We start from the raw sequence: 24,417 nt of genomic DNA, 5'->3' as shown, positions 1-24,417 counted from the left end.
GTGCACAATATATACTCGGTGTAAGAGAAACGCTGTCGCAGAAGGTATATTTCAAACTCAGGTGACCGGTTTTAAATTCGAAACTAAACTTCATAGATTCACCTACGAATTGTCAAATTTTTCTAAGCCTTTCAATCATGAACTCATGAGCATAAATATTGTTGCAACCTTCTAATTACACTTGGACAAACAAAATGGTGACTCTGTCTCTTATATATAGTCCTATGGATACATATTCAACTGCAAAAATCACGACAAAAATTGTAACCCAGCTATGAAAAATTGTGGCTCTGACAATACTCAAAAACAGGTGTCAGTTTCTGACTTGGAGCTTGAGCAAGGATTTTATCGAGGTCAGAACCTGAGTTGCATTTCTACGAGGCACCGTACGATCCATCTTTCGCGACGGAACAATGCAATCACGCAATTTGTCAGAATTAATGATTTTTGCTATAGCCTTAGATTAAGCGGTGTCTTATAGGCCGAAAGCATAGATTGTGGTGGGGAATAGCAAATTCACAGATCACTTACCGATAATACAAAGTCCAAGCTGGGCCCGAGTGAGGGCAACGTTAACTTGATGAGCATCGGTCACAAACCCTAAATGCAGTCGTCTCCACATTGGAGATGGATTGTCTTCAATGTCGCACACATCCAAGGATCGGACAGTGGAAAGAATAACAAATTTTGCTTGGCTACCTGTCATGTAGCATGAGCTATAGTGAGAAATCTATATTATGAAGCCACAAGCACTTAGGCAAGACGTGAGATTAGGTCATGGGTTAGCTTTGGTTAGCGTTAAGGAATGACTTTACAGTTGAGTCCTTCATCTGTGAGATCTTTTGCTGTGAATACCTTTAATTTTACTATTCAGAGAAAAGCATGGAGCTCATACAAATCGCAACCCAACAGCTGGATTAGAAACGAAAATACCAATTTAACCAAATTGAGAATAATTACAGTAATCTACATTAGATCTAACTCCCACCACAGCGGTTCTCAACCGGGGGTCCGCGAGACCTCTAAATTTTTAAAATGGTTGATAACCTAATTTTTATTTTATTTTTTAATTTGAGAAAGCATGAGGCAGTTTCGCACCACAACTGCTAAAACCTCATGACTCATATCATCATAATAATCGTCTGACATGGACTATCGTAATGTGGAAACTCATTTTAATTGCCAATTTTCCAATAACCTGCTAATACAAACATATGGCTGTTAAAGACGATTTGTTGGGGTTTGTGGAAAAAATAAAAATATGGAGATAGTAATAACGTCAATCAGGGTGACTTCGCAATGTCTGCGAAACCTTCTCGATTTGAAGTTGTCAGTCTCATCAAATTAGTGAACAGTCGTTTGAAATAAAAATTTCCGAAGTATTTCCATAATTTGTCCCAATGTAAGGAACTTCTTGGAGGTACAGAACTTTAATATACAATTGAATAGTATATTCATATTGAAATGAACCCGAATATTTTCGGCTGACACTCGTCATGAATCGGACAATGATATACCTGCTCTTAAAGCTCGGATATCAGATTTGGCGCATTCTTATTACTGATGACCTATCGACAAGGCTGCTTTTTTATGAACAAGGAGTGTTTCGTATCTATCAAAGCATTATACGCCCCAACCCTGAAATTCATATCACCAGTTAGATTGGTATGCAGCCTTGTCTTGTTAATGTTCAATTGTTCATGGTCGAAAATGTTTGCTCGTAAATATATATGTAAATCCGAACAGAACAAGTCGTTTCATGGCAGTCTTTCTCTGGTTGGAAAACGTGGATCCATTCTTTGGAGCATAAAATTTGTCTATATACTTTTAGATTAGGATTTCACTTTGACGATAGAAACTCTTTGTGGGCCGAATTCGGCCCGCGGTTCGTATGTTGCCCGTCCCTGCGCTAGATGCTGGACGTGATATCTGATATGTTCATAAAATATGTTTTTCTTCATTTTGGTGCCATAAATGTTGCGATCACACCAAAAGTATCGTCGGAAGCGTTATGCGATAATATTGCATTAGCTCCCATCTGTCTTTGCGGAAATGGTTTTCGGCACTCCTCGTTCATATCAAAACGGAAAAGCGGATTTTCAAGACACGACCACGTACTTCAAGAAATACAGCAACAAAATTAGCTTTGAAATATTAAAAGTCCTCCAATGTCCACATAAATAGTATGATGTTATCTTCAAGAAAAATCATTATTTTGATGTTTATCACAAGCCGACAGTTCATATTTGCAGAAGACAGATGAAGGTTGCACCATAATTGAGCTAAAATTGAACTAAAACTTGAGGGGGTCCGCGAGGGTCCGTGACGGTCAAAAGGGGTCCGCGAAGCCAAAAAGGTTGAGAACCACTGTCCTACCAGCAAATCACAAGGAGTGATGGCAAACTGGTAGCATGAGCAAATAGCTGACAGCAAATCCAATTTATAGCAAAAAATGCAAATCAACTGAAAAAATATTGATACGCCAAGTACTAACGGGTAACTGACCTTGACTAGTCACCACTGAGCCCACGTGAATATCATAAGGCAAGTCTGGATTTTCTAGGATACGCTGACGGATTCTGGTACACTGCGCAGTGTATGGTGATAAAACCATGATATCCTTCTGCTGTAGGTCGGTGTGTTCAAGTAAGTACTTGAGTAACTCTTCCTGAAATTTTGATAATCTTCGAATTATTCACACCTCACTATGTGAATCGATAATGCCAAGTATGTTAGGAGTCTCAGGTCATAGGCTAGGATGCTATGAAGGTTTATAGGCCGACTGAATGCCAGAATATGTTTCATGTTTGATTTGAACACACCCGAGAGCTGTTTGTAATGATTTTCTAGCAATCAATGTTCCAACAATGTGCTGCATTATTTTCAACAAAATTATTCCTCAAAAAGCAAACATAAGGGCAATCCTCTTTGGTTAAGGATTTCTCGCTGACGATCTTTTTGACACACTTCTCGGAGTCCCATATCCACCGGAACCTCATATGTCTCCGTTCATCGTGGCGTGGTACTGGCCGACGCCGAAATGCCCATTTCTATTTTCTATAATTATGCGTATTCTTGTGTGGGGGAGTCGTAAACACATGATGTTAAATTTATGTTCATTCACCGAAATAATTTAGGGCAACCTTCAAGATAACCGATTTGGGGTTTGGGTTGCAGCAGTTTCGGTCTTCGTAAGAGGTCGAAGTTCGGTCGGTACTCTTGGGACTTTGGTATTGGAAATATTTTGCGCTTCATTCGCGCTCAAGGATGATTCGACTATAATAAACCATATAATAATTGTGTGGGGTATATTCAGGGTCAAATCAAGGTTGTTATATCAACAATCCGGTACGGTCTCATACCCGGTGGTTCGAACCCTGCCGAATTCACATCGGCGATTGGCAATACGGAAAACTAATGGTATTGAATTTTGTCTTAGTGCTTTGAGTAACTATAAGTAAGTCAACTGAGAATTGGATGCGTGTATCTGGTCACATTGAATTTAGTACTGTACCCAGTTATTAATTTTAACATGAGTGTATTCCAAACAAAGAAACTCGTATTATATAACGTCCATGTGAGGTTGTGAGCCACAACACGAGATAGTATCATCCGTTATGATACGATGAAGAAATATTCTGACGATTTAATTTAGTAGCTCTCAAATGCAAGTATATTTAGTTATTCACTTCGTGCACAAAGCTTCAAAACTTATTTTATGTACAAGGGGCTCTCACTATCAATCAAAAGTGATATACAGTGCCTCCTTTTCACACTCTGTGCACTGCGGGATATAATACCTGATTCGAAACATCTTGTTGAAAATAACCCTAGCAAGTGTGACGGCAGTGTTTTAAATAACGGGAAATTGGCGATCTAAAAGTAAGCGCAATTCGTTTTATATGAATTACAATAACCCACTTCATTTGTGAAAACATATGCAGCAAACATCGGCGCGTAGCGCGACCAAAGATTTCGGGATTTGTGGAATGTTAATTTGTTCTGAATACTCATTAAGGATATGACCTACTACCACATCATCTACGGCGAAGCCATTTTTCTTCAGCGCCCCCTTATCGCCCCCCTGAGCCCAGCGCCCCCCATATCGCCCCCTGAGCGTTTCCGCCCCCTTCAAAATCGCCCACTGACGTACACAAAAGAAGCAAATGGAAAGAGCAAGAAAGAGCGTCTAATAGAAATAAAGACCTCCGAATTAAAGATTAATATTGAACAATTGTGACTTCAGACGCACAGTATTAGTGTAGCCAGAGCGTAATAGAATTATGACACACAACATCCCGGACTGATTTTTTAAGTTACCCACATAGTACTTATTAACACTTTGCTTTCTATTTTCAATTCGAGTAATTTTGGTTCACTTGCAGAATCAATACTTTTATTTCTATCTCGGTAGATATTCCTGCCATTTTGTCTACGTGAAATTGAGTATATTTGAATACTATGATTGCTGATTACGAGTCATGTTAACCCAAGTCAACAGCAATCTTTGTCACAATAATTATAGGTAATCAAAAATCGGGCAATTTAAATTAAGATAGCAGCATGTTTATTTGATTCTCCCACAAATCTGCAAAGAAATACGAAGACTCCTCAGAAAACGAAAAGCAACTTACCACTTTCTCAACCTCCTCCATGTTGTACTTGGATTTGCGACCGCCTCGCATCGAACTGAATTTTTGTTGGTTTTCCTTCCCAACCACGTGCCAGAAAATGTTGTTGGAATCGATGTGGGGAAAGTAATTCACATTCGACCGGCGGTCTATGGAACTGTCGGCGACTAACTTTTCATCATAAAACAATTTTGAAGGGACGTTCATGATCTCTCGATTCTGAAAGACAAGATTGATTTTGATCGAAATCATTGTGGTAGCGTGCTCAGTGCGTGGGCCTCACTTTCCACATATTGGATACTAGTAGAACGGTATGTAAATGAAATTGGGACTGGGACCAATCCAAGGGTGAGCATTTTCACCGAGCGTAATGCGCGTATCCTTGACTCATCTCCCCAAGCTCGATGCTGAGTAATCAAAAGCCGTAAATTCTGCCATTTGCAAACATCTGTTGGACAATCCCGCTTGTGCGAAAAATTATCATTGCGAGGGGCCGTTGACACGTTAATTTAGGTGCCTTGGAGCCGACACCAAGGCTGTGTCAACAGCAGGACTTGTGTACCATCCAAAAATAGTACACTGAATGCTCTCATATTCGAAAGTTCATGCTGGTGAATTTATATTTGATGATATTGTTGTTCGTTTGTATACAATGTTCTTTCCAATTCTCTACTAGTTGCTGACGATAGCCCCCTGGCGAGTGTCAGCCGAAAATATTCGGGTTCATTTCAAAACTGTATACTAATCAATCATATGTTGAAGTTTCGTACCTCCCAGAAGCACGGCTATAATTGGTTTAGGGTTGGAGCATTAATAATAATAGGAGCATTCATAACCCGAAATCCCATCATAACCTATGTCCTATTTTAGCGTTGATGTACATGTTGGCGCATGAAAGACTGCTCATGACCGGCCACCAATTATAAAGTTTCGTGGAGCACGCAATGCATGATGACATGAAACACCATAAGTTTTGACATATTTATGCGGAACACCTCTCAGTGTGATTAGGAGATTACACTCTTTCTATTCAATTACAAGTAGGAGTAACGATTTGCAACATGAGATAGTACATGTAGTGGGTAAGGTAACTAGTAGGGCGATATTTTTTTTGATATGTCAAAATAAGTCAAAAATTTTTTGACCACTGCATTTCGTTTGCATCCTAGATTTTGCGCTGTCGGTGAACTTGATATTTTACAGCTTGAAGCCTACTTCATAGGCCTACCATTGTAGGCGGCCCATTGTCTGCTCATTATGAAGTATAAATGGTCGAACGAAAAAAATAGGTTGACATGTTGTTATGGTCAACGTACCGCAATATCCTAAATGGAGCTAGACTGCATGGGTATTGCATAGTTCTTATATCAAGAAGCGCGTGATGAAAAATTGTGATGTAGACAATATCTCCAGAATAAAGCAAAACATAGTGTCACCAGCAGTGTATGCACAACTTTAGTGTTGCCAGCCAACAACTTCTGCTGTTGAACGTTCTTTCTCCATTCTTGGCAAGTTACTTAGTAAGGACAGATATTTTCCACCCGAGAATGTAGGAAAGTATCTTTCGTTGTACCACAATAAATTTTAATTATTTATACCATACCATACCACTGGAATGCTTCATAGCGTCAGATTTCGTTAGAATACAAGTTTTTTCATGAAAAAATTTGCCAGTCTTCAGGTAAAAAACGTTTTTCAGGTCAAACTACATTGTAAGGACAGACAGTTCCAGCCAGAAATAAAGATAAGTAGTACAACTTTAACACTATGTGCGAAAACATCCAATTTCCACGTGAGGTCAAAATTAAGTTTTTTAAAGTAAAAAAATGTAAAAATTTTGATTTTTTAGGTCAAAAAAATCGCCCTGGCAATTAGCTTCAAAAGTAGATTTGGTTAAGGAGTCTTATAATTTTAGAAATTATTTCTGAGGTGAATAATTCGAAGACGCATGACGCATCTTAACAATTAATGCAAAATGACTGATGACACAAAAATAGGTGTGATTTTTGAAAATATATTCAGTTACGGTGATACAGGGGCTATTTCACCCATTTTTATGACAATTTCATTTATAAAAATCGTGAAAACATATTCCAAAACTATATACTTGAAAAAACTCGAGCGTAAAAATTCAGTGGTCTTCCCCAGAAACTGTCAACAAGAGGTGGATGTATTCGAAGAAATACATCCTTGTTGGTAAGTGGTACAAACATACTAGAGTGCTATGAAAGAATATAACTACTTTACTACAGGACAGAGTGAGCACATATAAATCCAAGGGCACACATATCAGCAAAACATATCCATGTAACTAGTTACCATTCGGTATTGGACAGTCAACATTTCCGCCATATGGCTGTATCTCTTGAATAGAGACTTCCCCAGCCCCAAGAGTTCTGCCTTTCTGCATTTGATGACAGGCTTCAACTGCTTGTGGTCTCCGATCAGAACCACCTGGGTGTGAAAATAGAACAATAGGTAAATTTTTGTCTGGCGAGTATCACGGACCTGTGGCATGTTAGTGGTAACTTAGATAAAAAAAAAGTGTGGATGTCCAAAAAGTCTGCATCCCTTATATCTTCATTTGAATCTAGGACTCCGTCATACTGAACCTTGTTGACGCATGGGTCATGTTCACATTTCAATATTGATTGAGTGTATTGTTTTTCTATGATTTGCGTCGCTCATGAGGAGCACTTTTGTGTATTCTACTTATGTACAAGTGATGGTAAAGTTGTTTAATTCAGCGGGAAAAAGACTGTAACTAGACTCGTATATTAACTGGGCAATCTCTAGATTACTCTTATCTATATTCAACACACTGAATTCATACTATATTATCAAGATCTAAACCAACAGATCGTAGGGTGTATGGGGAGCAGAGTTGGATCAATTGCAATCTGTAATTTAGCTGAATGTAATTAAACTACATTTCCATGTAATTGAATTGATGCATTTTTATTTTGTGTAATTGTAATTTTATCAAATTTTTCTCTAATTACAATTTCAATTGCAAATACAGTACATTGTTATTGAGACTTGACAACCCAACATAAAATAATTGGCGCTTTTTCGTTTTACGATCAACAACCAACCAGTCTTCACCGTTACCCCAATAATTGTTTCCCATGAACGTGTCAAAGTTTATAAACGTTAAAATAAATTGTTTTTCGTGTTGTGGGTGAGGGATATTAGGGTTACCGATGGGGAAATATTAGGGTTACGTGTGTTGGGATATGAGGGTTGGGGGTTAGGGCCAGGGTATCCAAAAATTAGGGTTGTGGGTGCGGGATATTAGGGTAGAAGGTGAGTTAGGGTATCCCAAGATTAGAGTGGGGTGGTACTAGGGTTCCGGTATTCTAAAATTAGGGTTGGAAGTATCATATCCCTCACCCCCAATCCTAATATCCGCCACCCGTAACCCTAACAGACCTTCATCCCTAATCTTAGGATACCCTAACCCCAGCCCACCACCAACCCTAATATCCCCCACTCCTAACCCTGATACACCTCCAACCCTAATATCCATTCACCCAAGACTTTAATTCAGGATACCCCAACCCCAACTGTAACCCTAACCTACCTCCGAACCCCATCATCCTTAACCCGTAGCCCTAATATCCCGCACCCACAACTAATCTATTGAAGAAGAAGTCAGAACATCCCACGCTTGCTACTTTAGCCAAGGATTATTTGGGACTAACAGCAGCATCAGCTCCATCAGAAATAACATATTCAATTGTGGGTAACTTTTATACGACAAGAAAAATTTGACAGGGGCCAGAAACTTTTCGTACCCTAATGTTCATCAAATGCAATCCAACAGTTTTTGAGCTAATGAAACTGCAAATGCGAACCAAAATTTTGTAATTTGTAGTTATCAAGAGCTTCTTTCCTTTTTCATTTATTCTAATTTTTCTCACCTTATCGCTACCATCCTTGTCGCTGACACCTTACCAATTACATTTCATTTGCCTTACTCAGCTTTGTGTATTCATGTGATTAGTGCTATTTCTAAACTTCTAGGAGTTGCGAATTATTTTATGAAAATCGCTGAGAATGCTTTTCAAGGAGTATACTCAGTGGTGAGATTCAGCCAATTGGCACCGGTTCTATGAACAATCTGACTAAAATTAGGTACTCGTTATACTCGTGAGAACATACTTCCCTGTCATTATCAAGCGGCTGTGAGAAGTATTTAGTGAATTCAAAGAATAAGAACCGCTGGTGTTAAATACCTAGATACGAATCACAATATAAGTAAACATAATTTGATTTGCACTGATTTCTTAAACTATGTATCCTTGATTGTGATCATATATGAATACTCACTTGCTTCGGACTTGAGGTAAGTATAGGGATCAACGTTTCTGGCTCACTACACATTCCACACTCGTCGATGATACATTGACCAAAATTTATCGCTGTCAATAACAAGATAATCACGGTAGGTAATCACGTTTATAAGTGTAGCCAAGAGTGGTTGCTGTTTTGAGATCGTTGATTGTCGACAACACTTGTCATTTCATGCTAGATCTATACGATTGTGGATTTATGCATTTTTGTCGTGGTATTGCTTGACTTTTTGTAAGATGAGGCTATAAGATAATTTCCAACTGAAGCAAATTTTCCGGAGTTCGCCTCGGACAGACTCGAATCCACCGCCTTTTGGTGTCGTAGCAGTGAAACATACCACTTAGCTTCTCATTATCAGGTGAAGTGGGATTAATGAGATTCGAATTTCTTTGAATATCATTACATGAATGCCAATATGACAACTCTGTAGTGCACCCTAACTTGTGAAAATTTCTTAGTCGAGTGTGCCACACAAGATCATCAAATTCTAAAACACCTATTAATACCAAACTCTACCGCTAAAACCTACAGTAGCATGAATTCTACAATTCAACGAGAAAGTGAACTGCCCGTTTCAAACATTTATACATACAAATATAAATAAAATACCGTCATAAAGTAAAAATTAAGATGTGGAGAAGACACTACCATGTTTACTTCTGACAAAATAAATTCTTACAATCCTTCAATTCCTTCAGCTGCGCTGAAAGAGAGCATGTGCATACAATGATGTCGGCTTCGTTTAAAGCATTTTCTTTCGCGCTTTTAACATTTTCTTGATACTTGTCGACCTCTTCCCGAGTAAATCGTTCCCCTTTATCTTTTACCCTACGACAAAATCACCAAAATTGTGGGGGCACAGATGAATAGCATAGTACATTGTTTTACTGACTGGTCTGATATTAATGATGAAGTAAATTATGTCATTGCGGGATTCGATTCTCCAATGAGACATTTACTTGTGTACATGGATTGTCACTAGATCAGGGCCGGATACCTAGTGGGCCGCACGCGAAGGTTTTGTGTGACCCGCGAGGTAATTCTCAAAATTAGTTATATTAATTCGAAAAATTAATTACCCCGGTAATTGCAAGGCCAACCAAAAATTTGATTAGCCTGGCGGCAAAATACTGGATGTTAATGACTGAAACATGAGTTCCGACGTATTGGCATAACCAGGGGCCAGACACATTTTTGCGAATGTTAGTATATGACCATGAAGTAGAATATTTCGTGGCAGATTTATTTGACTTGATATTTTTCTTAGCGGTTCGCGCTTGCTTTTAGTCTTGGTACCCCTTCCTGAATATTTCATACGGGCCCAATTTACAGAATTGAGTCTCGCTTTATACGCAATTATGTGAGAACGTGTCGTCCAACATGCGACTTCGCGTCTACGTTTACAGAAAGATCGTCGATGGTACAAAATGATGGATGCATGCAAATCTTTGATATTTATATGTCCAGGACCCGAATGATCCAGTCCTTGCCAAATGAGCCCAGCGGTATACTGAGGTGACCCGCAATATATGCAAGTACCATTATTATTGACCGAATTCATTCATCAACTTTTCCTGGGTATCAATGGCATAATTGTTAATAATCAGTAATCAGGACTTTGGAGCCGGAGCCTGTTCTATGAACAGTAGCTCCGGCTCCGATGTATTTCATAAGATGCTATGCTTTTACTGATGGCTGAATTCACATAATTTTACGATAGTCGTTCAAAAAATTGAGAATTGCTGCCTCGTTGGCACCACCTTTTCTAACTAACCAGTAACCATGCCTAATTGTTTATTCACATGCGCCAAACCTGGTTAGGCTGGATTTGCCGCGCTTACTCCGTTATTACTGTAATATAGGCATAACCTCAAATTCGTAATCATGCTGCGCAGCACAACACCTATGGTCAATTGTGGGGTTCGAAAAATAATGAAAACCATGCATGTCACAAAACGGGATTGATGCTTATGTGAGATGAGCAATATACCGAATTAGTATAGAGACTAATATATAAACGACGCCATAGGATATAACCATGACATTGCTGCAAATGTTGATACGCCGAGAAACATTGTCTCCTTTCTGAATTAGACGAGCAAATGCACGATCTTCATTGATAGTTTTTTTAATCGTAGCGCCAAATTGGATAGTGTGTTATTGTTTATGCTATGAATTGCAATTCATTCAAGCGCACGATCGTTTACTCCAGTAACGATTTGCGAACGTAAATAGAGTAATGAATCGAAGCAGCCCAGATTGCTATTATAGTCCGCATAGCCTCCAATTGCTGCGAGCTAGTCAATGCGGTATCCGAACCCGGCCGTTGTGTTGAATATAAGAGGGCAATTAGTGATTGGATGCACGCTTTCCAATTTCTAATCATCAATTTTGAGTATTCATTCTTGTCGGCTTGGTACACTCGTATTCTTGAACTGTCGCGCAATGTCACTTGCAAGCTTGCAGTATAATTGGTTATTGACTTGTACAGTGCACGACGTTGAATTAAGTTCTCAAATATTGATGCAACACCAGATTGTTAGTAGCACTAATTTCGAGATTATTAAATTCGTTTGAAGGAATTTTGCTGATAAGGTCGTGACATGCGCTCATTTCTTCAGTTACATCTGAATAAATTGCACCATTTCCAGATGAAATTGGACTGTATGGCTTGATATCAACGAGCGCAGTACCGGTATTAAAACATCACGTCACTGTTTTAATGCTGTATCATGTGCACGATGTATAATGTACATGCAATGGCACGGAGTAAATTGTGTTCTCGTGTGGATATGACGTCATCGACGCGAAGTTGTTATTACGTCACAGGACTTTGCATACCCCCACAAAATGATGGTTCCTTGCGACGGCTACAACCGAACCATAGTTGCCGGAGCCGGAGCTGGAGCCAGAGCAGTGGTATCAATTTACTCCTGAGCTTGGAGCCGGAGTAATTCATCATAGAAGAGAGCTCTGGAGCCGGAGGTGGATCACTTTAAATTTAGGACTGCTCCAAAGCCCTGGTAGTGATATCAGTCTTGTTTTCAACATTACCTAATCCAGTTCTCTCATACTGGATGAGTACCAAAAGGTCATCAATATTCAAGTGGCCCACGCAATGGTTCGTCACTCTCATGTGGCCCTTTGGCCGAAAAGGTTGGCCACCCCTGCACTAGAAAAAGCCCGAATAATTGATCACGCAATGGAATGGATTGATGTAGGCGACACTGTTCCCTGTTGCACTCAGAATAGTTGAAGAACTATTACTGTGACATGATATAAGCCAGGGTTTTTTAAACAGGGGTATGTGTACCACCTTAGGATATGAAGCATTGAAGCAGGTGTACGACATGTAGTTTGAAACTGTACGCTATTAAGGCATATTTGTGAAAAATGTGTAAAAAGTCACTTTGTTATATGCCCAGAACCAGTTGGTTGGCAAAAAGCTTAATGAGTATTTCATAATCGACATGGGGATGAAAATGTCTGAACTAAAGTAAATACGATACCTTCAAGATCATAGTGTCACCTTACCAGACCATGAATTTTTACCGATTGAAAAGATGTTGCCAGAATCTTATCAAATTGTCCAAAAAGGTCAACAATCATCATACACTCAACTGAATAAATATATTTATGAGTTTGAGCTGTATAAAAGGCTATCTTTAAAACGCCAATAAGGATTCTGATATTTGTGATGAACAGATAATTCAACTGCATTGAGACCAAGCTAGTTTCACTCTCACAATTCTTACATTGAATAAATTTATGCATGGTTGTACTGTCATTGCTGCCAAATTTGTAGCTACTGATGGGAATATAACCATATCAAAACGCAAATCAAAATGCAATCAAATAAATAAAGGATTAGTATTGATGATGGGGTCACTTCTCAGTGTGACTGTCAGGTTTAGAATGTTTTTCAAAGAAGCAGAATAACTTGAATATTGAACTGCAAGTCAAATCAGGTAATTTTAGAGCCGTGACTCGAGTCAAATCATTCCAACTCTGCTTGCAAGACTGTTTATAATGCATTCATTCAAAGAAATCGAGATTGATTCCTATTATTAAAATATTTTTTACTTCCATCGGCCGTTGTACAGGTAATACAAAACTATATGCAGCCTCAAAGGGTAAGCGTTTTGAAAAGGTTAGGAAACTTTCATCTCAGTCATGTATCAATGTGCAATTGTGCATATCGATATAAATCTCATAAATGCTGAAATTTTAGTAAATAATCGATTTTTACATTGCATCCATATGCCAGATGTTGACCTCAAAGGTATATCCATGATAGCCTACCCCAATTCAACATAAAAAGTAGTAGCTTTTTGCTGTCTATATTTTTAAAATGTCTACAACATGCGTCAGTTGCATTGATCAATAAAATATTGATTACCCATTTCCAAATTTTGTTACATAATCTTGATGTTTTTTCAAATAGAAATCAGCAAAAAGTTGACAGAAACGAGATTGCCATTTTTTCGCTTATAAGAATGATCCCTTCTATACCTTCTGTCAAATTCGCGTATCCCGTGACCCCACTGAGAATAGACATTTCTTATAATTTCGTGTAATGCGATGTCCCTCAGGTTGTCATCGGGGTTCTTCAGCTCCTCCCCAGGAATTTGATTGGTGGTCGGTGGTCGGATGGGATTTGGGTAGATTTTTTCTTCCAAACTGACGCTGTACATACGTACAACCTTGACACCCTCAGCATTTTTCAAGAATCCTACAGCAATAAAATAGCGATAAAAGCATCATCTACCATGATATTAACTATATTTCAAAATATTGAGAACATGCATTAACGCAGTGCTTTTCAACCTTTTTGAGCTCCATTCGCACTTTTTTTTGAAAAATAATTTCATTCGCACCAGTCAGCCGAAATTTAGTACACGAAAATAAAATGAAGAAACTTCGAAGAGCTTCTTGGAGGTACAGAGCTTCATTATTTTGCATTCAGCGTATCGTATTATTGACTAATCAAGCACTAAAATCACTGCAGTAGAAAAATCACAGATATCGCACTCCCGTTGTTCTCAAGAAGTTCGTTACATTTTCCGGTGGTATCGTGCAGTGATTAACAGTGTTGGTATCAAGTCACTACCTTCGAGTCACGAGTCATCTCGAATCATTGCACATTTCGACTCAAGTCAAGTCAATCGATTTTCAAAGGTGACTCGAGTCGAGTCAAGTTACTCGTTTTTTGGAGGTGACTCGAGTCAAGTCAAGTCACGATTCAAGTCAAATTAAATTTTCGAAGTATGTGTGATGATCCAAAGTCATTAAATTTTGCTAACTGTGTGACGGATAGATTAATTGGCCATTTATCGTGAATCGAATGACGATTATAAAGTTGAATATGCAAGCAAAAAGATGTTGTATCGTTCACGCACACGTAAAACTGCTAATAAAATACGTGAGTAGCTACATAGCATATACATACCGTTTTTCACTCTGAAATAACCGCCGGAGCGTCACTTCTGTGCTAATTTACGGCATATCACTCACAATTTGCTCTGAATCTGACCTACATTTTCAAAAAAGAGGACAAAAGGGCGCTTCGAGGACACTTTCAAAAAAGTCAAAAAAGAGGGCAAATCCTCTTAAAAGAGGACGTATGGTAACCCTAATATATAGTATCGAATACGAAGCCTCGAGAAGTTGAACAAATTGATGTAGTATAAGGCACTACCCACCTACACATCCGTGAAAGGCATAAACTATATTCATTCGATTTAAATCATACAAGAGTGCTGGCAAAGGTGAGAACTGCGCAATGTAAGCACTGAGCTGCCAAAGAAACAGAGATGCGATGCTATTAGATAAATCTACTGCTACTACGACTACGTAGGTGTGATGGTTTCCTTAGCGGTCAATTTATTTGTGATGTAACAATGGATGATCAGTGAAACTTATAATAATTGACGACTGGTTGCTCTCACAAGTGAAATTGGCATGTCGCTAGCAAACCATACATACATAATATAGGGTGATTTAATCGACACCGTTTACTTAATGACTTGAAATTGACTCGTGAACTTTGCTCCGAGTCACGAGTCAATCCGCATTTCTGAGGCACCGAGTCAAGTCAAGTCCAGAAATTTTTGCAAAGTGACTCGACTCAAGTCAAGTCATACGAAAAAGGTGACTCGAGTCATCCCAACACTGGTGATTAATTGGAAGCTTAAAGGGCGAACCCAAGAACAATATTCACTTGCAACAATATCATTTTGCCACTAAATCCACATGTTACGTCATCGCGATATTAATGTGTTTGCATTTAGAACGCACAAAATAGTGAAACTGCACTTGAATCGTAGCATCAATGTTGCGACTAGCACCTTTGGTTCATTTTTCTGACAACATTCGAAAAGATGCTTCGCGTACTAAGGTATGTTAGATAGGGTTACCATACGTCCTCCTTTAGGAGGATTTGTCCTCCTTTTTCGGGTTTTTGAAAATATCCTCCGAGGACGCCTAAATTTCCTCCTTTTTGAGATTTTGTCCTCCATTTTAGGAATTTTGGTCAAATCCAAAGCAAAATTCCACTGAGTTGCCGTAAATCAACACCGAAGCGACGCTCCGGAGGGTATTTTGGGAGCTGAGCAAAAGTTGACCTTTTTTTTTTATTTTAGTCCTCCTTTCCTGATTCCAAAATATGGTAAGCCTAATGTTAGACGATTGGATGGTACGGTGGGCGTTAAAATCAGAAATGCATTGCTATACAAACCCACGCAATCCGAGTAGTTGATGACTGTTGTTTATGGATAAGCTTAGGCTTCATTCACTTCTTATCTATGCAACACACAAATCAACATATCTTTCAATAACAACGTTCGGCATCCTTGTGTTGTCAAAGCCAACACTTTCACCTTCTTGCATAATTATTACTCACATAAAATTCATGATTAACGCACAGTTATATCGGCCCGGGTAGCCAACTGCGGAAAACTAACTGAATTAATGCCAAATTATCTTTACTATCCCACATATCCTTATACATAAAGAGTAATAAGGTTCAACAGTCTAATTAAGCTTAAATTAGGCTGCATAAGGAATATTGTAAGACATACGGCTTGGTGGATTTGATTTTGCTCTGCAGAGGGTGCCCGCTGCTCAGTGCTCATCTGCTCAAGCTAAGCCGGTCGAGTTCGGAGTATTACAAAGTTTGTAGTACAAAGGCGGTACGAACACGAACTAGGCAAACTTTTCCAATGGATCAGCAAGCTTAGTGGAATCACCAATAGGTACACGAGTAAACAACACTTGTTATAGATCTAATGCGCTAATTGATATAGTTGAAGAAACGCTAAACCAACATGAATGTGTGCCAAAATTCCAATATTTTGCATTCAAATATGCCAAATGTCAACACTGGCATCAGCTACTATTACCTACATTCATACAAGGTCCGTACACAATATCCATACACGGTGGATGTTTCCGAGCATGTGAGCAACTGATACCGATTGAACTCCTTCTTTTTTCTATGCAGTAACGTAATCCTCTCGCGCGGAAATATTATCTCAAACTCTGCATTATGCACGCATCGGGAGCTTTCCTCACTTGTGAACTAGAAAGGGCTAGCTACCAACAAGTTTTTAGAATTGCTTCCAAACGACAAAATTTACGGGATCGCTGTACTTAATATCGTGTTTATTTGAATTATTCCACGTCTGAAAAAGTGAGAAACATGGACAATTTTCATTCGCACTCATCCGGATTTTTCATTCGCACCATTCGCACCACGCTTGCCGTTCGCACTCATCCGGATTTTTCATTCGCACCATTCGCACCACGGTCGTCATTCGCACTGGAATTTTTTTCATTCGCACTAGTGCGAACCGTCACACAGGTTGAAAAGCACTGCATTAACGGATTAGACGCAAATTTGGGTTGAACATTTTTCTTATTGTGCCAACATAATTGTCCTTAAAACCTTCGAGTTCTTCATCAATGCATCATTGAGTCCCATTGCTAAGTTCCTACTAAGAATCAACTAGCAAACTCGCCTCCTCGCCACCTCATCCGCGTCAGCGGTGTCTTACAAAAAGCACGGAATAGTCGAAATACTGACTTTCACGATAGATCCAGTCTGTTTTTAAAAATACTAGTTCTAAATGAAACGAGTGAATTTAAGAGCCTTATGTAGATTTACCGTCACACGAGAAAGAGAACTGATATTTCGATCACACCGTCAACGTACCTGCAGCGACATCAACTGCTTTATTAGATGGTCCACAATACAGAACTTTCTCTGGTGTCTTGCGATTCCGTGCGCGATTTATTTTAACAAAAGATGCGGCAATATGAGCTCCCAGGTATGATTTACCCGTACCTTTGCAACAATTTGCGTTAGACCAAATCCCTCAAAACTATGAGAAAAATACCTGGCGGTCCTTGGACGAGTGTGAATTTTTGAGTCAGACACTTGTTCTTTTGTGTATACTGCTGATCATTTAGAGTATACGGGAATCCGTTCAACGTTCTTGCCCGACGTAAATCTTTGCAAGAATTTGGCAGTTCACAATCAGGGTCGTCAATTTCTTGACACAAGACGATGTTTTTCACAAGCTCATTTGTTGTGTCAGGGAGTTCTCGCAGACTGATATGAAGTTGTCTAGACAAAATGAAACATTCCAGAGCAGGTGATTATCCCACATAATACAAGCCCAATTGGAGCTAGTGATATCTGTAGTCTTAGCCTATTCCCATCCTAACAAGATCAATTTTATCGAAGTGAGACATTAGGCATGGCCTAAGCTGTAATCCACTCACCTATGCATGTAACCCAATTTCAAGAGTTCAATATTCCATAGCTTGCCGACATTATCCTCAAAATCGTCATTTCTTGATGATTGTGGGAATATTTTGAAACAAACGGCAATATGCGGCTTGTCATTCTCCTTTAACGAATTAAGGTGTGGTGAATCTCGGAAATTAACATTTATCAACTGATTGCATACCTTATTGAAAACTGACGTGACACGTCCATGACATACCACCGTGTAAGTTTTGCCATTTGATGATGCTGTAATGATGTCATTGGTAATTGGCAGAACTAAAATGTATTCTCTCTCACTCTGTAATTTCTCTTTACAATGGCTTTTTGGGTTTACCGGTGAAGTTTCATTGTTACAATGTCACGGGAAATGATGAAAATTGCAAACTGGAAAAGTCATTGTTTATGACACAGAAAGGATCAATACAATGAGTTGATGTATCCAGAAATTAAATCAATTGCATCAATGGCACCCAATCTCCGACTGTCCTCAGTCTTGTCAAATGTAATGGCCCCAAGTCTTCAAGATTCACCGAGTATGAAGGAAAAGTTTATTCTACCGGGTATCTGCTACAATTACAAACGCGAATCTATGATTTTTCCACAAACATCGCAAGGTACAAAAATAACTCTTAACTGATGCATGCTCAAGTTGAAATGTCCATGGACCAGTGAACTGGGCATGGTGTTTCTCGAAGGTAGCTCGGGAAGATTACGTCCAATTACCTTTTTTGTTTTTCACTCCGGATAGTCTCAAGCATACTAGATCGCCAACATGTATATCGAGATAGCGATCTCTGCAAAATTCCCGTTTCAACAAGAATTTATGACCACCTATGAAGAGACAAAAGTTATAATATCAATTGCAATAATGCATTGAGCTTGACAAAGCTGGACTGACACGACTATGTCAGGGTGTCCAAACTTTTTGTTATTCACGGCCGCATTTCTATCAGTATATAGTGTGCGGCTGGATTACAGCGGACAGTCGTAATGGCCCCCCCTGGAGGGAAAATATCCATGCTAAATTGGCTACTGGGGGACTTCCAACCGCGGACAGCCCTTGTGGAGTTTTGAGCAATTACGGTTCCCTTGTGAATCACCTGGCGCATAAAATTTCTAATTGTAAAATCAGAATGCCCCTGCAGGGTTACTATACGAACCGAAATCGCGGCTGGATTACAGCGGACAGTCGTAATGGCCCCCCTGGAGGGAAAATATCCATGTTAAATTGGCTACTGGGGACTTCCAACCGCGGACAGCCCTTGTGGAGTTTTGAGCAATTACTGTTCACTTGTGAATCACCTGGCGCATAAAAGTTTCTAATTGTAAAATCAGAATGCCCCTGCAGGGTTACTAAACGAACCGAAATCGCGAGTATTAATGTTATGAAAAGTTAGTGGGATTCACTGTCTAGTCGCGTCGAGCGCAGAAATATTTTCAACTTCGTGAATGAATTTCGTCGATAATATTGGTAGTTGCACAATGCACATATTACTATCACATATTTATCCGTTCTCAGCCCACATGATCCAGTGCTGGGATGACTCGAGTCATGACTTGACTCGAGTCACTTTTTTTGCATGACTGGACTTGACTCGAGTCATATTGCTAAAATGACTTGACTTGGCGTATCAGAAATGTGGATTGACTAGTGACTCGGAGCAAAATTCACGAGTCAATTTCATGTCATCAAGTAATCGGTGTCGCTAAAATCACTGTATCCTGCGTATGTTCGGATTGTTCGCGAAACCCTTGTGTAACCCGTGAGAGCGACCAATCATTCAATGACCGTGAGTTTCACTGAGCCTCGATTGTTCTCTCACAAATATGTTGACCGCAAACGAAGTGATCGAAGCTTACAGCTTACGTTGTCGTAACTCTAGTAGTAAAGTAATAGAATAGCAAAATCTCTATTTCTTAACCAAACCTCTTTTTTTATTGAAATTGAAGTCGAATATAGTGTATATAGTCCTCAACCATTGGCGCAGGCATTCCATTCTCTATTTTCTATTTTGGCTGGTATCTATAAACTAAGGCTATGCAATTAGTTTACCAGTTCTACGTATATGTGAGCGATGCAGCGCCTTCTTGCGTGTTGTATATTTAACTCTATATTCGTTCATCGGTTCGGAATCAATGACCACTCAAACTGTATTTCAGACAGCTAGCAAATTGGAATGACGTAATCATGCCTCATACATACTTCGAAAAGGCAACTTGACTTGAAATGTGACTTGAATCGTGACTTGACTTGACTTGACTTGAGTCACCTTTGAAAATCGAGTGACTTGACTTGACTCGAGTCACCTTCGAAAATCGATTGACTTGACTTGACTCGAGTCAAAATGTGCAATGACTCTAAATGACTCGTGACTCGAAGGTAGTGACTTGATCCCAACACTGACATGATCAGAGGTACCGGTAGGGCTAAACAAGGGAGGTCTTCGAAAATTATGCATGGGCACAAAATTAATGATTCATCTTCCGTTTGTCAATTTGTTGCATGTCGTTATTTCTTGACCTCCAATCAACATTGTCGGAATCACCCAGACGCACACGATACCAAATTTATAGTTCTCTATGTGGGTGCGGTTCACATTTGTACTGTGGGGTTCAGATTGGAAGGACGCTACTATAATTAAAACGAAAAATGAAGTCACCCTGATTTGAGCGAGCCGCAAAGATAATTATTTAGTTGCATTCCAAATTTTTGAGGGATTTCATTTCAATTCTTCAATTCAAATTGCATATCGACGGCCCCATAGTTTTTGTTCTACGGCCGCAGATTGCCACCCCTGTACTATCTGGACATAACTCGATTTTGTCCACCAGACTATCGAAAGCAGGTACGTTTCAATCAATCAAAAACATAACACCTGATTTTGTGCGCAATATCTTGATACCATTCAGAATGATGGACGATCCATCCGTGACTGCATTGTATGCACCATCCATATTAATCAAAGGTCTTAAATTCCGTTCATAATCCTCCAGTGAATGGTGGTCGTCATCTATAGAAAAAGGACTATTTTCGAATACGTGAGCATATGGCCGACATAAGCTAATAGTGTCCAATTGAAAAATCAGCCCCCAAACAAATATCTATCATTTTATTAGTTGCAATTGTTTGCAATAGTTTCGATCAAAATTTGTTATATTTGGTAAATAAGTGACTTAGAGTTCATCTATAGTCAAAACAAGGCCATTGTAAGCTACTATTATAGATTAGGGCTGCAACCGAGCTAGTGAGACAATGCAATTTTTCCATCCAACGGAATTGAAAATCAGGGTTCGACCGATACCAAAATTTTGAGACGGTGCCAATACAACATATTTTGCCTTGTCAACAAAATCAATATCAAAATGTGACATATTTCAATCAGAAACTCTCTAATCAGTTGCAATAATTTCAAAAATGTAGCCCATAAAACCCTATTTTATTCACAAGAGAACCTGTGATAATAGCAAGACACGAGTACCTCCCATCCACCAGGCATATATTGTAGACAACAAAAATAACAACTTGCGATACTTAGCCAAGGAATATAAGATGAAAGTATTGACCAAACTTAGGTCAGCAAAGAGTGCGATAGATGAATGAACTTCAGGGGACAGGCAGATATATATCATGCAGCCTTGATTCAATATTTTAAACAGACAGGTGCTACAAACGCTACAAATATGATCCAATATATCGAAGTTCAAACTTACTCATTTTATTGGCATCTGCTGCGAAAGCAAGTATGGGTTCTTTGTTATGGTGTACACATACTGATAAATCCTGGGTGAGTATATACAACTGAACGAAAGGCTCGAAAGAACATTGCCATGATTCATAACTGGTTAGTTGGATTTCGATAGGAATTCCAGACTGCAGCGTTTTCTTGATTGCACGATGATGAAATATTTTCAAAGGTTTATTCCTCGTTTCACCACACCTTCTGTCGTGATATGCACGCCTATGCTTCGTAGGGTTTAATCTGAAATTCGAAAAATACACTTCAGAGGTTTTAACGGACCGCTCGCGGGCTTGTATATATTTCAAAAGAAGATATTAATGATATAAAAAGAAATCACAAACACAGAATTAGGCATCGTATAGGAAAGATCGAGACGGCAGTAGAGGTGAACTAGTCATCATCAAACAAGTAGACTGTCTCAACATGAATAGTTAGCCACGTCAGCTCAATATTTCTAATTCCATGAGAGCCATATTATACTATTTTCTATGACAATTGCATTACAATTTGCTTTCAGAATTTTAACATGAATCATGGCCAATAATTGAATACATCATGGTTATGGGGACTATTGGTTATGACATGGTAAATAATTTTAATAATTGGGCAACAATATTAATATGACAATAAGATGTGATCAAGTGAATCTCTTTATTTCCACTTTTACTCCAGCAGTACGTTAAAACCAGGGTTGCCATACCGTCCTTATTTCTAAGATTTGTCCTTACTTTGAAGGCCCACGTCTTAGAAAACACAACTGTCCTTATTTCTAAGAAATGTCCTTATTTTCGACTTGCGTCCTTATTTTGTCTTATTTTCAACCACTGCAGAACTTCGATCGTTTTTCTCTGGTATTTGTGTTGCATTATATTAAATTATGCTTTTGTGTCGAGATTTTATGACATCATAAAGAAAAGGAACTCTGTTGACGGACACACCATAAGATTAGACTTTTGAGTGGTGAGAAAGCTCGGGCTGTGATTGGTTTCGTCTGTACCAAGCTACCACGGCGGACGTCATTTTAGCAGTAAACAGCAGTGCCAGCGGTTCCTGCTGTTTGTTCTACAGCAGAAGAATCACAAGCTGTGGGGAATGCAGCATTTATTGCGTAGTGAAAAAAAGCGCAGTGCAGTCGACACATTGGTTAAAAAGTAGTAGAGCTATTGATTATTGATAAATTTTTCTAAATTATATTGTACTTGCGCACATAGTTTTAGCTACTAATAAGGCTAAATCTGATTAGTAAAAATGCGCAGGCGTAAAAACGTTTTTTTTTGTGACTATTATGAGAGAGAATTCAAAGATATCTAACGAAGTTTCAAGGGCGAGTGTTTCGCACATAGCAATATCTGCAATTGTGACATTAACCTGAGGGCTGTGGCGAGATAGCGCAGTGGTATAATCCGCGGCTGCAACACCAATGGGTGCGGGTTCGAGTCCGACCGAGGTCGATTTCCGAATTCCGACACCTAAGTGTTGGAGGTTTACCTAGGCTCCTCCTCGCCACCTCATCCGCGTCAGCGGTGTCTTACAAAAGTCTACAGGTGGGCCGTGCAATAAGTCTGCAGTTACGGAAAATAAGAAGAATATCGGCCTGGTGTAAATGACCATAGTAGTCGACAAACACCATGAATACCCAAAACAAACAAAAACCTGAGGGCTATAGGAAAGACCGCTATTTCAACTCACATTGATACCCCGAAACACAAGAAGTGTGTAATAATGATTAATTTGAGCCAGACGATGATAATTTTTCCACAAGTCGATCAGCACCAACAGCCACAGACGACAAGGCAGCTGCTGTAGATGGTACCTGGGCATTCCATACTGTCGAACACCAGCAATCATTCCTCACGAACGATTGCACTTCGCAATTGTTCAAAACAATATTCCCCGATTCCAACATCGCAAATAAGTTTTATTCGGCCAGGACCAAGACTACAAGCATTGTTACTCGAGTTCTTGCTCCATACGCTCAAAAATGATTTTGTCTGTACGGCCTTTTCCCATCTTGGTTGAGGCCTCTAATCACAATGAGGGTGGGGGTCAAGATCAACGTTTTTTTTTTGGGGGGGGGGTCTGACGAAGTGCTGTTTCGGCCCTGAGTAAAAGTAAACCTGGACCTGTGCTCTCGTGAGATCCATGAAGCACTTTCTAATAACAAGGAGTTGCTGGAGCAGATTGTTTCTGACGAAAAGTATGGAATGTGATATGCCACTGTTCGTATAAATACAAAGTATGTTCAAAAACGTTTTTTCATGCTAATCTAATTTTTCGACTGTCCTTATTTTTGGGTCTATGTCGATGGCAACCCTGGTTAAAACAGATACTTTCTTTTTTACTCTTTTTAATAATAGGAATACAAATCTCTCTCCCTCTCTCTAAACATCACTGTGGAAGTCAAGATACCAGTAATTGAAAAAGTATAAATGCTCAAGTACTGACCAGCTCTGAGCTGCATGTATTTAATGCATTAAATGCCTCACCCACGTATGGCTTCCATCACTTCTTGCCCATTTATTTCCTCGGTTTCCATCATCAATTCAACTATTCTCTGCCAATCAGCATTTGCTATCTTCACTGTTTGACTGCAATCTATTCCTTGAAGACTCTCCTCGGCATTTGTTTCAGACAGGTATTCTTGGTAGTCGTAGAATCTGTAAGTATAAGTAATGTAGTTTCATCGTTTTTGTGGAATAGGAATATGATGATAGTATGTTAAATATTTGTGTCCTTGATGTTTCTGCGTTATATATACAGACTAATGAAATACACATGATCTGTGCATATGTATACCATGAGTGCATGATGTGCATATGCTGCTGGATAGCGTAGGTACTGACATAGCATTGTAATAGTCCTGCACCCCCTTCATGTTACCTCGGAGATGCTGAACACC

General features: G+C 39.2%; 1 protein-coding gene across 1 annotated transcript in view; it reads right to left on the bottom strand.

The window, feature by feature from the left end:
* The window catches only part of LOC145443237 (3'-5' exoribonuclease HELZ2-like), a 68,608-nt gene that overhangs the window by 1,109 nt on the left and 43,082 nt on the right, over window positions 1-24,417 (bottom strand). The window contains exons 40-54 of the mRNA XM_080321226.1: window positions 24,005-24,175; window positions 21,490-21,758; window positions 20,655-20,789; window positions 18,502-18,609; window positions 17,960-18,024; window positions 17,772-17,899; window positions 17,384-17,613; window positions 17,200-17,331; window positions 13,500-13,719; window positions 9,667-9,815; window positions 8,964-9,055; window positions 6,951-7,085; window positions 4,635-4,850; window positions 2,506-2,668; window positions 532-699 (exon numbers count right to left, since the gene is read on the bottom strand). Of these exons, the coding sequence (XP_080177352.1) occupies window positions 532-699; window positions 2,506-2,668; window positions 4,635-4,850; window positions 6,951-7,085; window positions 8,964-9,055; window positions 9,667-9,815; window positions 13,500-13,719; window positions 17,200-17,331; window positions 17,384-17,613; window positions 17,772-17,899; window positions 17,960-18,024; window positions 18,502-18,609; window positions 20,655-20,789; window positions 21,490-21,758; window positions 24,005-24,175 (2,381 nt within the window). The remainder of the gene's footprint in view (window positions 1-531; window positions 700-2,505; window positions 2,669-4,634; window positions 4,851-6,950; window positions 7,086-8,963; window positions 9,056-9,666; window positions 9,816-13,499; window positions 13,720-17,199; window positions 17,332-17,383; window positions 17,614-17,771; window positions 17,900-17,959; window positions 18,025-18,501; window positions 18,610-20,654; window positions 20,790-21,489; window positions 21,759-24,004; window positions 24,176-24,417) is intronic.

Source organism: Botryllus schlosseri, chromosome 7 (genome assembly GCF_051294905.1).
Source record: "Botryllus schlosseri isolate E-star chromosome 7, Bs_hap1, whole genome shotgun sequence".
Lineage (NCBI taxonomy): Eukaryota > Metazoa > Chordata > Ascidiacea > Stolidobranchia > Styelidae > Botryllus > Botryllus schlosseri.
Note: the sequence above shows the minus strand (reverse complement) of the source record. Positions and strands in the feature narration are given on the sequence as shown.